The 21,350-nt window shown below is 46.4% G+C and overlaps 1 protein-coding gene across 1 annotated transcript in view; it reads left to right on the forward strand.

The window, feature by feature from the left end:
• Positions 1–21,350, forward strand: part of XYLT1 (xylosyltransferase 1) — a 323,319-nt gene that overhangs the window by 263,387 nt on the left and 38,582 nt on the right. The window contains exons 8-10 of the mRNA XM_060031007.1: positions 12,765–12,981; positions 16,065–16,241; positions 20,830–21,092. Coding sequence (XP_059886990.1) covers positions 12,765–12,981; positions 16,065–16,241; positions 20,830–21,092 — 657 coding nt within the window. The remainder of the gene's footprint in view (positions 1–12,764; positions 12,982–16,064; positions 16,242–20,829; positions 21,093–21,350) is intronic.

A 21,350-nucleotide genomic window follows, 5' to 3' on the forward strand; every position in this document is an offset into this window, starting at 1 on the left:
GTCTGAATTACATCCACCCTAGTATTGTTGTTTCAGCCTGCTCAGTATTTATTCTCTATCTACTATTTCCAGGCCCTGTGCTAGGAACTGGCTACAACACAGAGGTTAAAATCATGAGGTTTTGAGGTCATACCTCCTAGGTTGAAGTTCTGATCCACCACGTCCTGTCTGTGTTTCACTGGACTGGTGACTTAACCTCTCTGAGCCGGTTCCCTTATCTGTACAAAGGAAACATTAATGGACTTATGCGCACGAGATTGTTGGAAGGATTAAATGAGATGTTGTATGTAAAGCATTTGGCATATCATAAATGCCCTGTGAAGACGATGATGGTGGTGGTGGTGGTAGTGATGATGTCATTGCCATGATAAACATTGGACTCAAATATTGCAGGTGGGAGAAATAAATAGATGGTGTGTAGGCCAGAGTTGTGCCTCTGGGTGTATGAGTACATCTTGTCCAGTTGATGTGCATCAGCAGTTGACAGGTGGTACCCAAACGGCACAGCAGGATAAAGGGCAGGATAAAGACGCAGGCTGAGGAGTTGTTGCTTGCATCTCCCTCTAAAACCCTAAAACCCAAGGCTCTCTGGACAAAACAGCTCACAAGTTCCAACACTCACGCATGAGTCCTCAGCTGGGATTCTCTCACTTAGATGAATTCAGGAGATTAATTTAGAATTAATTCAGTAGTAAAATGAGCCATCAGCGGTGACTTTCTCCTCTTTGTCAGCTGAGGCCTCACCTGCTGAGTGAACAAACCTAGCCACGCCCATCTGCCCTCACGTCTCCCAGGGGCGCAGCCTGGGTGGGGCTTCGCTCTGGCTCTGCACTGATGGCATGTTAGGAAGGACCCTTTTTTGGTGGGAAGTGACAGAAACTCAGCTCAAACTCGCTTAAAGGGTAAGGGAAGTTATTGGGTGATGCAACTAAAACACTAGTATCTGACTTCAGGCATAGCTGAATCAGGCAGTTCAAATGATATCATCAAGCCCAGACTCTGTTAATTCTTTTTTTTTTTTTTTCTGGCTGCTTAATTATTTCTTATTATTTCTGGAGAGGGTTAAAGTAAAATAAACACATCACATCAAATAGCCAAGTAGTTCACTGGCAAGAATCTTTTTTTTTAATTAATATATAACCGACATATTATGTTAGTTTCAAGTAAGTGATATAACAATTCAATATATGTATATATTGTAAAATGACCACCACAAGAAGTCTAGTTAATATCCATCACCACCCATAGTTACAATCTTTTTTCTCGTGATAAGAACTTTTAAGATCATAGCAAATTTCAAACATGTACAACACAGTATTATTAACTGTAGTCACCGTGCCGTACATTACATCCCCAGAACTTACTTATTTTATAACTGAAAGTTTGTACCTTTTGACCACCCCCACCCATTAACTTCTGTTCTCTTTCCCTTTGTGTTGGTTTAATTTTCTGGCTCCAGACGGCGACCCTTCTCAACGTATTAGCCTCATTTTACTGATAAGGTAACTGAGACTCAGAGAGGTGAAGTAACTTGCTTAAGCTCACGCAACTAGGGCAGGGTTAGGGCTCAAACCTAAGTGAGTGTGTCCCCAGAGCCCAAGCGCAAATCCCTGCGTGATGCAGCCTGTCTGTGTTCTGGTCCTGCTTTCCTCCAATATGCTGGGTGGCTTTGAGGCAGCCACTCTGCTTCTCTGGGCTTCATTTTCTCCCTTTGAAAAACAAAGTGGTTGAATGACATGATCTCCAAATGCCTTCCCGTTCTGATGCTTCATGCTTCGGGACCAGACAGTGTGACAGAGGAAGAGAGTTTAAAAGACAGAGAGATGGAGAGGGACAAAAGCAAGCAGTGAGATACCAAATAGGCCACAGGGCGCCTTAGTTTTTAATTCCACGTGGTTCCTAATAGCAGTTTTGACCTTCCCGTCCCCAACTTCAGCCTTTAGCAGCCAATTTGGACTTCCAGCTCCCGCTGCTAAGAGATGGCATAAAGGCAAACTGGTACTTTAATAACTGCCAAATTGGTCCTGACTGTTCCTATAATTAAATCAAGGGGAGTGTTGTGTTCACTGTATTTCCTTGCTTTCCTCCAAAAATGAAGTAGCTAGATATATTGAAAGACATATAGCACAATTATCAGTTTCCCAGATAACCTCTGCAGGGCTAAAAGAAGTAAGTGCCCTGAATAAGCAGGTCTTGGCAAACATCCCCAGGAACTCCTGGGTTCTGCTCGGGGGGTATCGGAGAAGTTTCCCAAATCTCTGCAGCCTGATCAAAGCTCAGTGTGTAGGAACAGGCCCCTTACGGGGAGATGGAAAGGGAAAATCATTCCCCTCATTCCCAGCCGGAATAGAGTTTCCTCTGGGAATTTTCCAGCCTTGATTGGTCTAAGTTCTCCAAATAATTCAAGGTCACCAGGGCCCCAGTGCTTAGCCCTGGGGCAGAGTGTGGTGTGGTGGTAAGAGCGTGGGCAATGGAGTCCAGACACCTGTGCCAAGATGCCAGCTCTGCCGTATGGCAGCCAGGGGACTTTGACAAATGGCTTTGGCTCTCCATGTCTTCATGTCCTCTTCTTTATAAGATCCGGACAGTGATGCGGGGATTGTGGAGGACTGAGTATCCTCGCTGACCACAGGAAGTGCCGAGCCAGGCGCTTTCGAGTGGTGTTATCCTCTTTTAAAGAGTACAAGTGAGGCTTGCAGAGTTGGTTTAACTTGCTCAGGGTTCCACACAGCTGGCAGTGGAGTCTGGTTAGGTCTGACTTTTATCCCCCCATGATTAGTGACTGCATCTGAGAGGACCTGTTGTTTTCAGTTCTTGGAGTGTGTGGATGAAAGAGCAAAGCTCTGCTGATTTTAAGCAGAATCATTTGTAAAGGAGCAAGAGAGGAAAATCAGTCCTCCCCCTGCTTTCTAGAGTCACCCTGTCCCAAAGTGTGTTCACAGTCCACCAGTGATATGTGAGATTATTTTGGGGTGTTCACGAATGGGCATCATGGGAGAGTTAGTACTGATTTTATGTATATCAACGAAAATTTATATAATTAGCCATCTAATCGATGATTTAATGGACGTGATGCTTAGAATTAGACTAAGTTTAAAAGAAGACAGTTGAAGCTATCTAAAGTTGGTTTAGAAAAGAAATATTAAGGAAAGTCTCATACAGACGTCATAAAACCTATAGCATGGCAGTTAAGAATCTGGGTCCTGGACCCCGACTGCCAGCGTTCGTATGCTGAGCACTCACTAGCTGTGTGGCCTTGGGTAAGTTACATCCATCACTTGTGCTTCAGTTTCCTCATCTGTAAAACGGGAATCATGATAATAAAACCAATCTCATAGAATTGCTGCAAGAATTAAGTGAGTGAATATGTGAGTAAGCTCTTGGAATAGTTAGTTACGCATATGAAGTTGATGATGGTGGTGATGTTGATAGTGGTGATGGTGACAACAGTGGAAAAGCCTTGAAGATGGTATATATACACGTGATTAATGTTTTCAAAACACTTTCTACAACTCTTAGAGAAACAGCTAGCATTTCAAATGTAGGAAGACTAGACCAGAAGGAAGCTAGGAGGGGTCCCAGCCCTCAGGTCAGAAGTGGCATAAACAAGTTTCTTCCTGTTCCCTGGTCCGGGCCCCCCCTGCTAGAGGCGGCAGTCCCTCGCTGGGCACCAGAATGGCAGCTAAAGCAGCTTCAGCAGCTTCTTCTCTCTGACATTGAACTAATCTTCAGGCCCAAACCTCTCTTGATGTATAAATAGGCAATTGTTTAACCGAAAGCTGTCAAATGCATCGAGAGCCTGGCCAGGAACCTCCTCCAAGCAAATCTGCTTTCAGGAGGCCCTTTGGTGCCAACTTGCTTATCAGGAGAAGAGCTCTCTCCCCATCTGTCTCCTAGTACCATGATTGATGGGAGGAGGTAACTAATATCTCATCTCCAATGGGGAAAGCAGATTGCATTTCCCTCTTGCTTTTCTTAAACCCAACCGGTGAGTTTATCCCTGTTTGCATGTTCACTTTATTTAATCCAGTTATGGTAGCCATGTCAAAATAAAGCTTAGCATCACACGGGCACCCATGCAAGGCTGTGTACACAGACGCTCTGTGGGCCTCCGTATGAGTTTTGAGGTCGACTTTCAATCTTTTCTTTTTTCAAAACAATACATGTCAAAGGTGGACCAAAGGCTAGAAGGACGATGTGTGCAGTGTCATCTCTGGGACGTAGAGCGTGATTTTTTATTTCCTTCTTTCTTTCTTCTTGTGTTCCATGCCTTTTATGGAGGAACTGTGTTATTTTTTTTTTTTTGCGATACACGGGCCTCTCACTGTTGTGGCCTCTCCTGCTGTGGAGCACAGGCTCCAGACGCGCAGGCTCAGCGACCATGGCTCACGGGCCCAGCCGCTCCGTGGCACGTGGGATCTTCCCAGAACCCGCGTCCCCTGCATCGGCAGGCGGACTCTCAACCACTGCGCCACCAGGGAAGCCCCCTTTACTTTTACAATAAGAACAGAAGGCAGTAGACTTTGTTTATAAATATGTGTGAAATAGGGGAAATCAGTCAGCCTTCGATGGACCTTTAGACTCTTGGAGGTGCAAGCTGATTTGGGCCCATGTGAAGAGCATGGGCCACCAAGCCTGGGATTCTCAGTTCCAGGATTTGGGCCCCTAACTCTGCATTTCTGCTCAGGCTGGGTTTTTTTCCATTCCTGAATGTCAAAACCAAGTCAGCTTTCTTTGCCCAGGGCATGTGTAATGATAGAGTTTACTGTGTTCCAGAGACTGTCCCAAATGCCTTAGAGATATTAATTCTTTCAATTTTCACAACAATCCCATGGTGTAAGTGCAGTCATTATCATGCCCATTTTCCAGATAGGGACACTGAGGCTAGAGAGATTAAACAACACACAGCTTGGGAACGGGGAAAGAGACTCGAACCCTGGCAGTCTGGCTCCAGAGTCTACATTCCTAGCCACCGTGCTATACCATTTCCCTAAGTATGTTCATTGTGGAGTTTCCTGCCATGTCCAGGCCACATGTACTTACGGCTGATACATTCCTTCCACCAATCAGGTCAGAGTCTGCCTCTCCTGTGACTGGTCTGCTCTGGTGTGAGGTAGTGAAGCTGAGCTTCTCCCTGTAGCTTCCACTCCTACCACGTTAGCTTCTTTTCATTCATTTGGGCTCTTGCACACACTATTTCTGTCTCCTATGAAGCTCTTCCCCAGAATTCTTCAGATGACTGGTTCCTTCTCATGCTTCTTGTCAGTGCCACCTCTTCGGCAGAGTCTTCCCCAATAGTCTCCACTAATTAAGTCCCTGTCTCTTTATTTTGTCATTGCACTCTAAGTTTTCCTGTATAACACTTATCACAAACATCTAGTTACATATGCATGTGTTTCATAGCTGTTTATGACTACTTACCTATTTACTAGAGTAGTGTTATAGTCTTGTGGCTAAGAGTGTGGAATCCAGAGCCTGACTGCTAAGGTGTGAATCCCTTCCTTGCCACCAACCAACTGTGTAGCCTTGGGAAAATTAGTTAACCTTTCTGTGTCTTTGTTCCTTCATTTGGAAAATGAACCCTCGTAGGATTGTGATGAAGATTAAATGAGAGAATATATGTTAAGCACTAGGAACAGGACCTAGAAAGTAGCAAGTGCTCAATAAATGGTAAATATTATGGTTTTATTTTTCATCTTAGAAGAGAGAGGGTAGGGATGATGTCTGTCTTCTTCACAACCATATTCTCAGCACAGAGACTTGGAGAGTTGCTGAATGAGCAAATACCCCGAGCCCCTTTTCTCTTCCAACTACTGCAGAGTTGAGGCCTGACAGCTGACTCCAGCCCATCTTGGGAAGGGGCATAACCCACACTGGACATGTGAGAAATGGCCAGCAGAGCCCGTGGAGCTGCCAAACTAGGAACCCAGTGACCTGAATCCTCACTGACTTGTGCCTTGGAAAGATGGGAGGGTTTTGTAATTTGTGGTTCTCAGACAGAATCAGGGTGCCCGTGTTGCTTGTCACCCTCTACCACCACAGCCATGGGCATTGCTGAACTAAAATAATTGCAGGACATGGGTGCGCTGTGAGGGCTTTGGAGCTTCTGTCCTTGGTGCTGAAAAGGCATTCTTCTCAGAGCATAAAGGGTTTCTCCTTAGCTGTGGAGGTGCCCTACACATGCCTGTCTACCAAATCCCAGAACAGAGAAGAGGACAGATAGAAGTTTTAATTTCCTGGCTTGATGAGGGAAAAAGTTAAGTATCTTGGTGAACACTTACTGAGCACTTACTAAGTGCCGAGCACTACGCTAAGCCCTCTCCATATATAATATAATCTCACTTAAACTCTCTGAGGCAGATATTATGACGATCGCCAGTTTCCATGTAAGAAGCTGAGGCATCCATGTTCAGGTCGCCCAAGGTTAGTGGCAAATCCAGGACTTGTACCAAATATTCTGGCTCCAGAGCCCAAAGTTTGGCGCCTGTGTGACATGGCTGTTTTGTGTGAGTCCATTCACATAGCTGGCTGATTCCATACATTGTGTTTTCATGCTTTGTTCCGTGACTTTATTTTTAAACTAAAATGCTTAGGTTGTACTTAGGCTAAAGGAGTAATCTGGGTTCAGTGGGAGATCGCTGGAGAGAGAAATAGAAGAAGAGAAAATATTTTTCTAGGCTGTGTGACTTTGGATCACACGTCCTTTCTGAGTCTCGGTGTGTTGGGGTTTTTTATCTGTAAAATTAGTTATGTTCGCTGATTGCTGAGATTCCTTCTTGCTCAAACGTGCTGTAAAATCTGAGGGGCAGTGTTCTTCCTTTCAGAATTCATTACAGGACAAGACAGTTCTGGAATAATTCCACACTTGATGAATATACCGAGATTGTAGCCAGGGGATTAACTGAATTGAGAGACTTCTTCATTGTCTGCCCTTTCTGAGGCCATTTCCAAAGGCTACAGATACTTTCTTAACTGACCTCTTATCCCACGGGGGAGATTCAGGACCCCTTGCCATCCTCCATCTGATTTCCTTTGATGCCCAACTGAGTAGATTTGGTCCTTGTGACATCCTAGTCGAAGCATATTTAGCTCTGACTTTGTCCCATATCGTGACAGTAGAGAAAAATCTCAGGGAGGCAAACCATCCCTGAGAGCCCAGGAGGTAAAACCAAATGCAAACGATACCACGTTTGCCCTCAAGTAACCTGTTCTGAAGACAGAAGCCCTTGTGAGGACTGGCTGAAAGCCTCTTCCAACCAGCAATGAGCCGTTTTCTCTTGGTTCACTCATTTCCGGGCATTGTCTTTTTGAGGAATTAGAAGTTCTCAGATCCTTCATTTGGGTCCTTTTGGAGGGACCCTGGCGAATTGAGATGAAAAATGACAGAGTAGTTAAGCATTTGCATTGGATTCATCCAGACCTGGATTCAAGTCTAGGCCTGTTAGCTGCGTGACTTTGGAGAAATTACTTAACCTTCCTGTGATTCAGTTCCTTTGTCTGTCGAACGTGTGTTAGAAAAATCTGATACCTGGCTAAGTAATGGCAGCTACCTCCTGATTGCCTGACAGACGTGGCTGTTACTGTTCCCTTCATTCATTCCCTCAACAAATATTTATTGGGCACTGGCCGTATGTTAGGCACTGTAGTAGAATACAGAGGTGATCAAAATCTCTGCCCTCTTGGGGCTTACATCCAGTAGTAGAAATAGGCAATAAACTAAATAAATACCTTGTATATTATATTAGAAAGTGAAAAGTGCTATGGAGAAAAATAAAACACCAAAGGAGGATTGGGGAGGGATGGTGTCTCTATGAAAAGAAAGAACTGATGGTTGGGTCAGCCCATTGCTTGGGTGAAGAGTGCTTACTTTGCAAGGACCTTTGTAAACAGTCACCCATCACAATTTTGCAGCTGATTTGGGAACTTGTTAGGACAGGTGTCATGGAGCTCATCCTACAGGTGAGGAAACTGGCATTCAGAGAAGTTAAGCCAGCCCCACTTCTCAGTGAAAGCAGAGACAGCATTGCTACCAGATCCTCTTCATGTCTGCTCTTCTATGGTATCACCTGTTGAGCCCAGTTCTACCAGGTAACCAGGTCAACTGGAAACAAAACTGAAGGGAGGGCAGCATCACTGGTCACCTTCTGTGAATTGGGTCCATTGCTGCAAATCTTCCCTCCATCCCTCAGGTGAGAGAGCCGTGCACCTTTTCCTGGTGAGCCAGCATTGATGACAAGACTCACCCGGGTGTTCACAAACTTACTATGGTTTCCGACCTTTACCTTTTCAAGTTACAGTAAATCCACAGGGAAGAATAAAAAGCAAATCACTGTTGAAACAGCTGATTCTTTTCGCCTGCTAGCTACCCAGACTCTGGGCGTCTGCCACCTTATCTGAGATCAGACCTAAGTTCCTGGTAGCCCCTTTCTGATACCTAGGCAATCTGTGGTCCCTGTTTACTCATAATTAACCAAAGCATGTGTTTGCAGCCTATCAGTTTTTGAAGGCAGTCAATACAGCGGCCAACCTCCCAACCCCGTGAATATTTCATTTTGGAGATTACTGCATAAATATTGTATTTGGATATTGCGGTCCGGGTCATCACATTAAAATTGCAAGATGATGCTGTTATCCCATCTAATGGAACATGAAATTAAAAGGCTGCTCCACGGAAAGAAAAATTCTGCAAGTCGTCCCACCTGTATTTCTTCTCTCTCTCTCTCTTATTCTCAGTTGGTCTTGATTACCATGTAAGTTTTGATATAGAGTATGTCAAATTTAAAGTTTTAAACACAGTTAAGTGTGCCCACTGGACATTATCATATAATTGGCACCAGCCAGAGTTGAGGTAGGATTTTATTTCCTCAGACTCGGCGGCTTCCTTCAGTGGGTCCGTGAGTGTCAGTGAGTGCTGTGGTGAGCGTATTGAAAACCCTTCACCAGGTCGCTCCCCAGAGAGAACATGGCTTCGCTAACGAACTTGGATTTTGCACTAGGAAAGGTGCGTTAGGGAAAGAACAGGGCCAGGGATGCTGGGCACGTGGGTCTTCTGGTCGGCTTCTGCCCTTGTTTGTATCCTCAGAAAAGCTGTCAGCCTTCTCTGGGCTCCCATGCGTCTGTCTAATGCTTGCCCCACACCTCTTGCTGAGTATAACAGAGGGACTTAGAGAATGTCACAGCTGGAAAGTACCCTAGAGATTACCTAACCCAGTGTTATTAGGACTGGTGGTCTGTGGGCTGGATTCAGCCTAGAGATATGTCTTATTTAGCCAGAAATGCTTTTTTTAAGGGATTTGAGTGCTTTTCAGAAAATGCAGTCTCTACGTCTTTGCTGACTCCACCTACCCTGTTATCTTATACTAAGCCCCCCTCACAAACTTATATTATTTGTCTGACCCCTGTAGACATTTAATTTTATAACCTAGACCTAGCCCAACTTTGTCAGTTTCCCATGGGGGAAACTGAGTCAAGGTCATCATTTTCCAAATTCACCCAGCTGGTTACTGGTAGAGCCACATTGCAATGTAGATGAAAAGCACATTTTAGCAGAATTAAGTCCGTTCACCACCAGCATCATTGTTGTCACCACTTTTATTACACTAGCATCAGTTTGGTTAAGAATTAAATATATTACACCATCGTGCTCAGTGAGTGACCAACGTCAAGAAGCAGGTCCTCTATTTATGCAGAAGAAAATGCTAGGGATGTGGGTTTATTAGTGAGGTTTCAGGCAGTTCCCTTTGGTGGATTTGTGGGAGGCCCAATGGGAGAGATTCTTTGTAGAATTCAGCATGACCAACAGGGTGGGACTGTCTTCAGCTTCTGTGCTCTGACGTCTGGTCATCACCATAGACCTTTCCTGAGCAGATGCCTTGCACTCTTCCAGGACCTGTAAGGTAGGCAGAAAGGAGGAAGCCAAGATCAGTTCTAGTGAGCACAGCATCTACCTCAGAGGAGACAGGTAACTCTAATGTGAAGACAGAGATGAGGTCTGCCATGGAGGCACAAAGACCTCTAGACACACAGTGGGGGATGCAGCCTGCTCTAGTGGAAGAGGTGGCATTAATATGCCACAGCCATGGCTACCTGCCCCATCTGGAGCCTAAGAACATTTGCATTCATCACGGTAATGATAAAGGTGACATCATTCAGGAATGTATTAGTCAGGACCCTTTCAATTGCAAGTCACGGAATCCCATCTTAAAATGCCTTACGCACTTTCCTGACAAGTCTGGGGGTGAATCGGGTATAGCAGGATCCAGGGTCTCAAGCAAAGTCATCAAGGCCTTGTCTGTCTGCCTCTCCCCCTCCCTTACTTCCTCCCTCCCTCCCTCCCTCCCATTCTCCATCTCTCTTTTTTTGTCTTCTCTTCTATGTTACCTTCATGATCAGACAACCTCTGTACTCATGGTGACAAGATGGCTGTCAGCAGCCCTCAGCTTGCATTCTTCCAGAAAAAAATCCCCTAGAAAAGCGCTCCTTCCTAGTATTTCCAGCAAAACTCCGGAACCTAGTCTCAGACTCAGCTTGAGGTGCGTGCGCATCCAGGAAGCAATTATGGCAGCCAAGCGGGTGGAATACTCTGATTGACCAGGCTGAGTCGTGTTCCCACCCCTGGTGCTGGGGGTGAGGCAAGCCAAGTGAACTGAGAGTTGAGGGTGAGCAAGTGTCCAAAATAAAGTCAAGGTGTGGTTCCCAGACAATGGATGCTGGGCAGACAGAAACAAGGGAATGAAGCCCCGTTATTTGCTACAATGTGGAGGACCCCTGAAAACACGAAGCTAAGTGGAAGAGACTACAACTTGTGTGATTCTCTCTATAAGAAATATGCAGAGTAGGAAAATCCATAGATGGATTGCCAGGGACTGGAGGGAAGGGGGAATGGGAAGCAACTGCTGATGAGGATGGGGGTCTCCTTTGGGGGTGACAAAATATTTTGAAACTAGAGATGACGATTGCACAACCTCGTGAATGAACGAATGCCATTGAATTGTATGCTTTAAAATGGTTGATTTTATGTTGTATGAGCTGGAGGGGCAGCAGGATCCCTGGGTGGGGAGACCTGTAGACTATAAACTCCCAACGAGATAACCAGCTCCTGAGGAGGAGGGACCATCCTCACTTCTCCTTGCCTCAAGGCCAGCACATGCCTGGCACATAGTAGGTGCGAAGTTAGTGCTAACTGCAAATGAACTGAGAGTTTTGGCCAGAGAGTTTGGCCCTAGTTCTGTCTACCCTCCCAACACACCCCCCTTACCAGCTCTTTGACCTTTGATTTCTGCATCTACAAATTAGGAAATGCCAGTTCCACCTTGCCTGGCTTGCAGGATCCCAAGAGTGTGTGTGTGTGTGTGTGTGTGTGTGTGTGTGTGTGTGTGTGTGTGTGTGTGTGTGTGTGTGTGTGTGTGTGTGTGTGTGTGTGTGTGTGTGTGTGTGTGTGTGTACGTGTGCCCTAGAGCAGGAGTTATTAATCTGAGGTTCATGGATAGAATTCAGGGGTCTGTGACTTTGAATAGGAAGAAAATGATCTTAATTTTCACTAAACTCTAACTGAAATCTAGCTAAATGTAGGGTAACAAACCACCACAGTATTAGCAGTTACTGTTAGGAATCACTTTTTTTTTTTTTTGGCCATGCCACGTGACATATTGGATCTTAGTTCCCTAACCAGGGATCGAACACATGCCCCCTGCATTGGAAGCACGGAGTCTTAACCACTGAACCGCCAGGAAGGCCCAGGAATCACATATTTTCAAATCGCGTTATAATTGAGGCATCCACTTCTAAATGTCATATATGCTCACCTCTTCTTCAAAATTACAGTAGTTTTTAGACCTACTACAAGACCTTGTGATTAAATGTGTTAAAAAGGAAACACATGTAATTATCATAAATGTGGTGTTTTAAAAAATATTTTGTAATACTCATTTTAATGTGTGAATCAAGAATCATGTAAATTACTATATCATCACTTTGGTGTTTGTGAACATATTTTGTAACCCTGTGTATTTTTGTTGTGTGCATTTAAAAGCATTATTCTGCAATGGGATAAATTGGGAGTATGGGATTAACAGATACACGCTGCTATATATAAAACAGATGAACAACAAGGATTTGCTGTAGAGCACAGGGAACTATATTCAATATCCTGTAATAAGCTATAAAGGAAAAGAATCTGAAATATATATATGTGTATATATATATATATATGTGTGTGTGTGTATATATATATATATATATATATATATATATGAATCACTTTGCTGTACACCTGAAACTAACACTATATTGTAAATCAACTATACTTAATTTACTAATTAATTAATTTTAAAAAATAAATTAAAAAAATAAAAGCATTATTCTGAGATGAGGGTCCCTAGGCTGTATTCACCAAACTGCCAAGGCGTCCATGGCATGAAAAGGTGATTTCAGAAGTTCTCTAAAGAGGAAGCAGATGTAGCAGATGATCATTGTGCTGGTGGGCAGTGTGCATCTAATTGTGCTGGGTGGGCAAGTCCCCTAAGCTCTCTAAGCTTCTGTGTCCTCATCTGTAAAATGAGCATAATAATAGTACCTACCTCATAGGGTTATAGACACCAGCCTCACTTGTGAAGATCAAGTGAAAAACTACACACAGAGCCCCTAGCTCAGTATCTAGCACACAGTAAGTACTCAATAAATGCCTTTATTGCCGAGACTGTGCCATTTCATTTGGACGCTAGGTGGCGCTCTTTCAGGGCTAAGCACTACTTTGTCTTGCCCAGGTTCATCCGGAAACAGGGCCTGGACCGGCTCTTTCTGGAGTGTGATGCCCACATGTGGCGCCTGGGGGACCGGCGGATCCCAGAGGGCATTGCCGTGGATGGCGGCTCAGATTGGTTCCTGCTAAACCGGAGGTTTGTTGAGTATGTGACGTTCTCCACAGACGATCTGGTGACCAAAATGAAGCAATTCTACTCCTACACCCTGCTTCCTGCAGAGGTGAGTATCCAGGAAAAAATCCCTGAGAAAGGTAGGGGTTGGCTCTAGCCTTTGGAGCAAAGTGGATGCTGAATTTTTTGCTGAATTTTTGGCAAAGCCACGCAGGGTTCAATACGTTGTCCTCCAAACATCCAGAGGAAGATGGGGAACTGTTTTGGCTACCAGGGACCTTGCTGTCACAGCAGGGCCCCTGGTCCCCTCCAGTCTACATAGAGGTTGTATGGAGTAGATGCACAATGCTGCCACCAGCAATCTAGACAACATCTTTAAAGATGTAAAGTAAAAAAGGCAGTTCTTCCTCAAGACACTTGGCTCCCATTGGTCATAAAACCATCACCATATACTGATTTTGTTAGAACAAGACACTTTATTGCCATTTTTCAGGAAACTGTTATTTATATAAATACAAAGCTCTCATACCTACAGTAGCAATGGTGCCCCCTAGAATTGTGCAGTGTGTAACCTGCACAACTGTATATGCTGGCTTTTTCAGGAAACACCCACATCAACTATTGACAGATCCTCCACATTTACGAATCCTGTAATAACTTTTCAACACCAAGAATTCATTTTCTAATTTTGAATAGTATTCTATTGTTCCCTGACAGACAGTAGTTTTGGCCTCATCAGTCACACCAGAAATTCCAGTGATCCCAAAGCCAGGGCTTCTGTTGCGTTTGCACTAGCTCCCTGCATTGACAGTCACTGTGTCCAAATGCTTGGGACTCAGCATTTCCTGTCGGCTTTTGGAAGTATTTGAAAAGCTCTGGGAAGTCTGTCACCACTTTTCAGACCTCAGGATGGGAAACTGTCTTAGTTCAGGGTGCTGAAACAAAATACAATAAAATGGATGTACTTATAGTTTTGGAGGCTAGAAGTCCTTGATCAGGGTGCCAGCATGGTCAGGTGAGATCCCTCTTCTGGGTTGCAGGCTGACTACTGACAGTCCTTGCTGTGTCCTCACATGACAGAAGGGGTGAGGGTCCCCTTTATAAGGGCACTAATCCCATTCATGAGGACCCCACCCTCATGATTTAATCACCTCCCAAAGGCACCACCTCCTCACACTGTCACATTGGGGGTTAGGATTTCAAACTATGAATTTTGGGGGGACACAAACATTCAGTCCATTTCAGAAGTTCTATTGTGTAAGATTGCAGGGTATTCTGAAACAGCACCAGCCCCATCTGGAAATGGGTAGGGACTCAGTGCTGAAGTGTTGCCCCTGACACGCCAGTGGCCTTCTTATCAGACCTGGACTGAGAGATTCTAGATTAGCTCCCTGACCTCCAGTTCACTTTCACCCTAATTTCCAACTTCAGAATATTCCAGAGCTGGTTCTGTTTCTATTGAGCCTGCAACACCTCCCATGAATGGCCCACCATTCCTGGCTATGCCCCATCTCTGGACCACTCAGATTGTATGTTTCTAGGCCAGACAAGTCAGTGCAACTCATTTGATGGTTTCCACATCCCTTACCGACATCTGGGACAAGGCCAAGCTCTGAGTAAGGCTGACTGCCCACTTCAATCCTGAGGGATGATGGGCTTGTCATCACTGGGCCAGGTTTTGCTATTCTGCACACATGTTAAGTAATCAGCTTTTAATCCTATTTCAGCAAAAATCACCTTTTCTATCAAGTCTGATAACCTCCTCATCCATTATCTTGCAGGGAATTTCTGTATCATTACAAAAGGACACAGGGCAATCGATAATTGGGTACTTTCCCCCACTGCTTGATGGAGAATATGTGCCTCTCTGGGCTTGTAGACAATTCAAGCTTAAAATGCAGGTTCACAGGCATGTCATTTAACATCATAAGAAGGGCAGCTGGGGTGTGGATAGAGCCTCATTTTGTCCACTCACCCATTGAGAAGAGACTGTTTGGGGCTTTGGCTGTTTAATCAAGGTGCCCATCCCAATGCTGGTTCTCTCTGTCCCAGCCATCACCCACTTCCCAGCACACACAGGCACTTTACACTCCAGCATCCCTGTTAGATCCCACCTCCTCCATCCCAGCCTTTCTGTCCTGCCCTTCTCCCAGACCACCTCCAGGGGACCAGTTTAGAAGAAATCTGAAGGCTGTGCCATGAGTTTGTAACAGGAAGACACGTGCTCCCCAACAGCTTCCCTAGGAAGCAGAGAGCAGGGGGGAACGTGTCTGCCTGGTATCTGAGGTTGTTATAAAACAGTTGTCCAAATAGAAGTCAGTCCCTCTCTCTCCCTCTCTCCCTCTCTCTCTCTCTCTCTCTCTCTCTCTCTCTCTCTCTCTCTCTCTCTCTCTCTCTCTCTCTCTCTCACACACACACACACACACACACACACACACACACACCCGTCTCTCTCTCTTTCAGCAGCTCCAACTATGTGTCTCTTCTCTGGTCTCTCTTTTCACTCTCAACATTGCCTCTTTCTCAGATTCCTAGGAGAGGTTGACCAAGCCTCAGGAATGGGGGAGATTACGGCGCCTGGTTCAGCAGCACGGACAGTGGGAAGCCCAATGGACCCCCACCTCCTCCCCTCCCAGTGTTGTAGTCGCTACTCCAGTGACTAGGGCAGGAGGGCATCCGTGATTCTGGCCTCCCTCTCCCAGGAGTGAAATTCCAGAGCTTCAATCTTTGTTTTCAAGATATCTCAGACCTGAGTCTCTTTGGTTTCAGGTCTAACTATTTGCAAAATCAAGAGCCCTTTTGGCCCAGGGTTTTCTACAAACTTGTCCCAGTGTTTTTCTCTGGTCCCCATGTGTTGACATAACCTAAGGGACTTTCTCTCTCTGCTGAGCGGACAGAGGATGTCCTGGGTGATAAGAGATGTCTTGAAATCAGTTTCTAGGCTGCTGGGGAGAGACATCTTAGAGAAACACTCGGAGCAGTAACTTCTAAGCAGCATTAAGCCACCCTGGACAAAACCTCCAGGGTACCCTTGGTTGGCCTGGACTGGCACTGACCCCATTTGCAGAGAGAACAGCTGAGTCTCCAGGAGAGTCCCTTCACTGTCAGGTGGCCCTCGGGAAGGACCCCTCACTCCAGCCCACTCGAGGGAGGCTGGACGAGGTCTCAGGTTGGTCCCTCTCTGCCCCGCAGTCCTTCTTCCACACGGTCCTGGAGAACAGTCCCCACTGTGACACCATGGTGGACAACAACCTGCGCATCACCAACTGGAACCGCAAGCTGGGCTGCAAGTGCCAGTACAAGCACATCGTGGACTGGTGCGGCTGCTCCCCCAACGACTTCAAGCCGCAGGACTTCCACCGCTTCCAGGTGAGCCGCGCCTTCCGGCCAGCGCCCGCAGGCATCCAAGGCAGCCCTGCAGGTCATTGGATCCTGCAATTCCCAACCGTGGTTCTTTTTTTTTTTTTTTTTTTTTTTTTTTTTTTTTTTGCGGTACGCGGGCCTCTCAGTGCCGTGGCCTCTTCCGCTGCGGAGCACAGGCTCCGGACGCGCAGGCTCAGCGGCCATGGCTCACGGGCCCAGTCGCTCCGTGACATGTGGGATCTTCCCGGATCGGGGCACGAACCCGTGTCCCCTGCATCGGCAGGCGGACTCCCAACCACTGCGCCACCAGGGAAGACCCCCAACCCTGGTTCTTGATGATAATCATAACAACGTCAACAGTAGCCAACGTTTATTGATCACTAACACCATGCAAGGCATGTTCTAACCACTTTCCCTGTATTGACCCATTAACCCTACAACAGCCTTGGAAGATACATACATACATAGATTATTATTCCATTTTAGAGATAGGGAAACTGAGGCAGAGAAAGTTCCATAACTTTATGCAACGTCACATAGCCCAACATATCTGTTTCCAAAGCCCATACTTGTATCCATTTCTCTATACTGCCTTTCAATCAGAATCTCCTGAAATTTTTGTTAAAAATATATTTCTGGGTACAAACTTGATTAGAGGGCAGAGTTTCTCAACCTCAGCACTCTTGACATTGTGGCTGGGTAATTCTATGTTGGGGTGAGGGGGCTGTAGGATGTTTAGCAGCTTCCCTGGCCTCTACCCACTAGGTGCCAGGAGCGCCTCCTGTTGTGATAACCAGGGACGTCCCCAGATGCTGCCTAATGTCCCCTGTGGGGATCCAGTAGCACCCTGCAGTTATGACAACCAGGAATGTCTTCAGACATCGCCAGCTGTCCACTGGTGGCAAACTCATCCCCATTTGAGAGCTTTTGATCTCCAGTGTGGTCCAGGAATTTTTATTTTTAATATATTACACTTTGAGAAATTCTGATGAGCAGACAAGTTTGTAAAACACCGCGCTCTGTGAACTTTAAAGGAGGAACAAGAAGAAACGTTATTGCCTTCACAGGTATCTCTGCAAGGCCTATCGATTCATAGTTCTGGGGAGAGCAGAGACAGGAGGGTGGCCAGTGCCCCATCTGCTTCCCGTGAGCACCAAGGGTGCCTTGGACCCCAGAGCTATTCAGGATGGCGACCTCTTCCCACCCCGTGTGAGCACACCTCCCACTCCCTTTAGGCCAGTACCCTGAGTTCTTCCTCCTCTCCCCCTCACCATGCCCAGCCTCAACTGCCCAGAGCACAAACAGAAGGCTACAAAGTGGTTAAGCAAGTCACTTTGAGGTCACTAGAGCCACCACGTGGAGATGATGTGCTGCTTCGCAAACCACTAACGTGGGGGAGGATGGGGGGGGACAACAGTGCCAGACTGGTAACCCAGTCCAAGGTGCCCCTGCTGCCTTGCTCTGGTACGTAACGGAAACGTCCAGGGAGGACACGGACTGCCACGTGAAGCTTCCACCCTCGTAGCCTGGTTCCTCGGAGTGTGGTCCACAGACCAGCAGCAGCAGCATCACTAGGCAACTTGTTAGAAATGCAGGATCTCTGCTGCTCCTGACCTGCTGAGTCAGAATCTGCATCGTAACGAGACCCCCAAGCCACTAGAAGGCTCTTCTGTTTGAGAAGCACGGGGTACGGGTCTGTTCTATCCCAGGCTCTGTGCCTGGTCCCCTGTGGGCGTTGCCTTCACCGGGTAGAAATCATCTCCATTGTGCAGGTGGGGAAACCAAGGCACAGAGGCAGGGACTTGCTTGTCCGTGGACATGCAGCTTGTGGAGTGGTAGGGCGGGAGGTCCCACACAGGTGTTTCCAGTTCCAGACCTGGGCTTTTTCCATCAGACCCCGCTGCCAGCCTGGTCTCATGCCTGGTCGGGTGCAGAATACACAGCAGGTTTCATCCCATCCTTCTTATTCCCTCAAGGTTCCCACCTAACGTCTTCCGCCTGCGTAAGCAGTCGCTGCAGTAAGTATTCTTTAGTCTGTTTTTGGTGGCAGATTGAGAGCTACCCGGGGGCCTCCTCAAACCCATGTTAATTGAGGCATGAACTTGGGTGACATTTTAGTTCCATTGTCCGTGCAGAAAGGATCTGCTGAGCAGAAGGAGGGTGGCGAGGGGAATATTTGACCTATTCAAAAGAGAAAATAGAGAAGAATTCCCACTTTCGTAGAGGACCAGTCATCACCCTCATTGCAAAGGACCTTCATCATTTAGAGCAAGAAGCCGGGTGATTCTTGGGTGCACTGCCCCTCTGGGGCCACTCCTGGGCGCCGGCACTTGTATTCCAGTCCCAGCATCCTGGGGACATCGTGGTCTCTGATAAAGATGAGCTGACATAGAGACTGAGTTACATGCTCACAGCTCTTTAATTCGCAGTAAACAAAGATCAAGAATATCCCCCAACATCTAGACTCAAGAAGCTGCTGCCTGCACGGAACTCTTGAGTTCTTGTTGAAAGAACTCCGAGGAAGAGAACTGTAAATATAGAAACGTGCCCTTTAGGAGCTCCAGCTATGATCAGAGAATCTCGGGAGGAGAAAGGAGGCTGCCCTGCCACTGAGTCTGGTTCTCTGCCTCCAGAAAACGAAGACTTGGAAGCCCCTGGTAGCAGGCTTAAGGGTGTAGTGATAATAGTCACATACTCATAGCTGCTAACACCGTGAGCCAGACTCTATGCTAAGTACCCATATTATTATACCCATTTTAAGGATGGGGAAACCGAGGCCCTGGATGACTTGCCCAAAGACATACACAGCTTGAAAGATGCAGAATGAGGATTTGAACCTACGTGGTCTGGCTCTTTTCAGTGCTGCTATAAGGGAACTGACCTGACCCCTTCACCACAGAGAAGGGGGTGTGGTTCCCAAGGGTCATGAAGCAGAGAGCAGGTGGGATGTTCCAAATACTAACAAGGGTTTTTGTTATTGAGGCTTCGAGTTCCCCCAACTAGCAGTGTGATCCTAGGATGATGCAGAAGAAAGAGCTTGGGTTTTAGAGTCATCGGATCTGGGTTCAAATCTTTACAACTGTGTGAGTTTGTACATATCACTTGCCCTCTCCAAGCTCAGTTTCCGCATCTGTAAAATGGGAATCGTAACACCTGCTTTGCAGAGTTACGAGGATTAGAGTTGGGAGGATTAGAGGTAATGACAAAATGCAGTGCGCTATATATAGCACGTGCTCAGGAGTTTTTATTGACATTATTGTTGCTATTAATCCACTGCAGTGAGAACAATGCTAGACCCAAATTAAGGTCAATAATTACACTAGATCATAGGCTCCTCAAGGGAGCGGTCTGTGTTTTAATTGTTTCCGTAGCCCTAGACCAGAGGTCAGCAAACTACAGCCCCTGGGCTAACTCCAGCCCACTGCCTGTATGTGTAACTAACGTGCTTTTGGAGCACAGCCGCTGCCCATTCATTTACCTGTCTGTGGCTGCTTTCACACTATGACAGCAGAGTTGTGTAGTTGCAAAGCTGGAAATACTTATTGTCTGGCCTTTTGCTGAAAAGGTTTATTGATCTCTGCCCCAGACCGTAGTTTTAGACCTGGTAGATAATAAGGGCTCAGTATTTTATTTCTCTAACCCTTGATGCTGTATCTGAATCCTGGCTCTGCCATTACCTTGCTGTGTGACCTTAGATAAGTAAGTCCCTTTCTTCTCTGGGACTCAGCCTCCTTGAAAATTTGGTTTACATAAATGGTTCTCAAACACTGCAGCACAATCACCTGGGAGGCTTTTTTTGGATACGGATTCCTAAACCTCATCTTCAGAGATGTTGGTTCAGTAGGTCGGCGGGAAGGACTCCGCAGTCTCCACAGGTGGCTCTGATGTGCAGCCAGGTCAGGTGTCCTTCGCATTAGCCTCGAACCCTAGTGAGCAAATGAACCACCTTCAAAGCCTGTGAAGAATACGGATTTCTAAGCCCCACTCCTGAAGGTTCCGATCGGTAAATCCAGGGTGTTCCTTGTGAGTCTGTAAGTCAGTTACAATGCCCAGGAGGCAATAGGGAATGGTAGGGACTGTGGTGAGCCAAAAACCCCATGGCCATCTAAAGGGACAGGTGCTATTCAGCTTTAACTACTTGTCACCGTGTAGGAACATGGGGCCAGATCGTTTCTGTTCAGAGGGAAACCAAAAGTTGCTTCTGTAAAGTCTTCTACCTTTTAAATGTTGTCAGCTAATTCAATTTTAAAACATTCTTCTGGACAACTAAAATATATCCGTAAGAGGTATTAGACCTCCAGCTAAATGATTTCTGAGATCCATCCCAGCTATAAACATCTAGGATATAATTTATTTCACAGATATTTAAGTGATGCTTACTACATGTCCATCATTGCTCTAAATGCTTTACAAATGTTAACTCATTCAATCCTAACACCCTTTTTACAGATGAGGAAACTGAGAACAGAGAGGGCAGTAAGTGTCAGAGCTGGGATGTGGATCCAGGCAGGCCGGCTGCAGAGCCCGGCTCCTAAATGCCCACCTACCCTCATCCCCACTTGCTGACAGTGTTCTTTTTATTTCATGAGCGCAGCAGACAGCCCGGCCCACCTTCTTTGCCCGCAAGTTCGAAGCCGTGGTGAATCAGGAAATCATTGGGCAGCTGGACTATTACCTGTATGGGAACTACCCCGCGGGCACCCCGGGCCTCCGCGCGTACTGGGAGAATGTCTACGATGAGCCTGATGGCATCCACAGCCTGAGCGACGTGACACTGACCTTGTATCATTCCTTCTCCCGCCTGGGCCTCCGCCGGGCGGAGCTGTTGCTGCACGACGCCGGGGAGAACAGCTGCAGGTGAGCCAGGGAGCAGGGGGACCAGGGATGAGGGAACGTCCTCCTCTGTAGGGGCTGCGGCTCCACCCAAGCTTCTCCCTAAAACCATCCACGCAGACATCCCAGCGTTCAGAGCATTTCCTGTCTAAGCCTTCGTCACCCTTTTACCTTCGCAGGATAGCAGATCTAATATTTACCTAATTATTTCCTTTCTGTGGACTCATTCTTTGTGCTAGATATATGTATTTTAGAAGGAAGCTTTATGTCACCGTATTAGAT

This window comes from Delphinus delphis, chromosome 15 (assembly GCF_949987515.2).
Source record: "Delphinus delphis chromosome 15, mDelDel1.2, whole genome shotgun sequence".
NCBI lineage: Eukaryota > Metazoa > Chordata > Mammalia > Artiodactyla > Delphinidae > Delphinus > Delphinus delphis.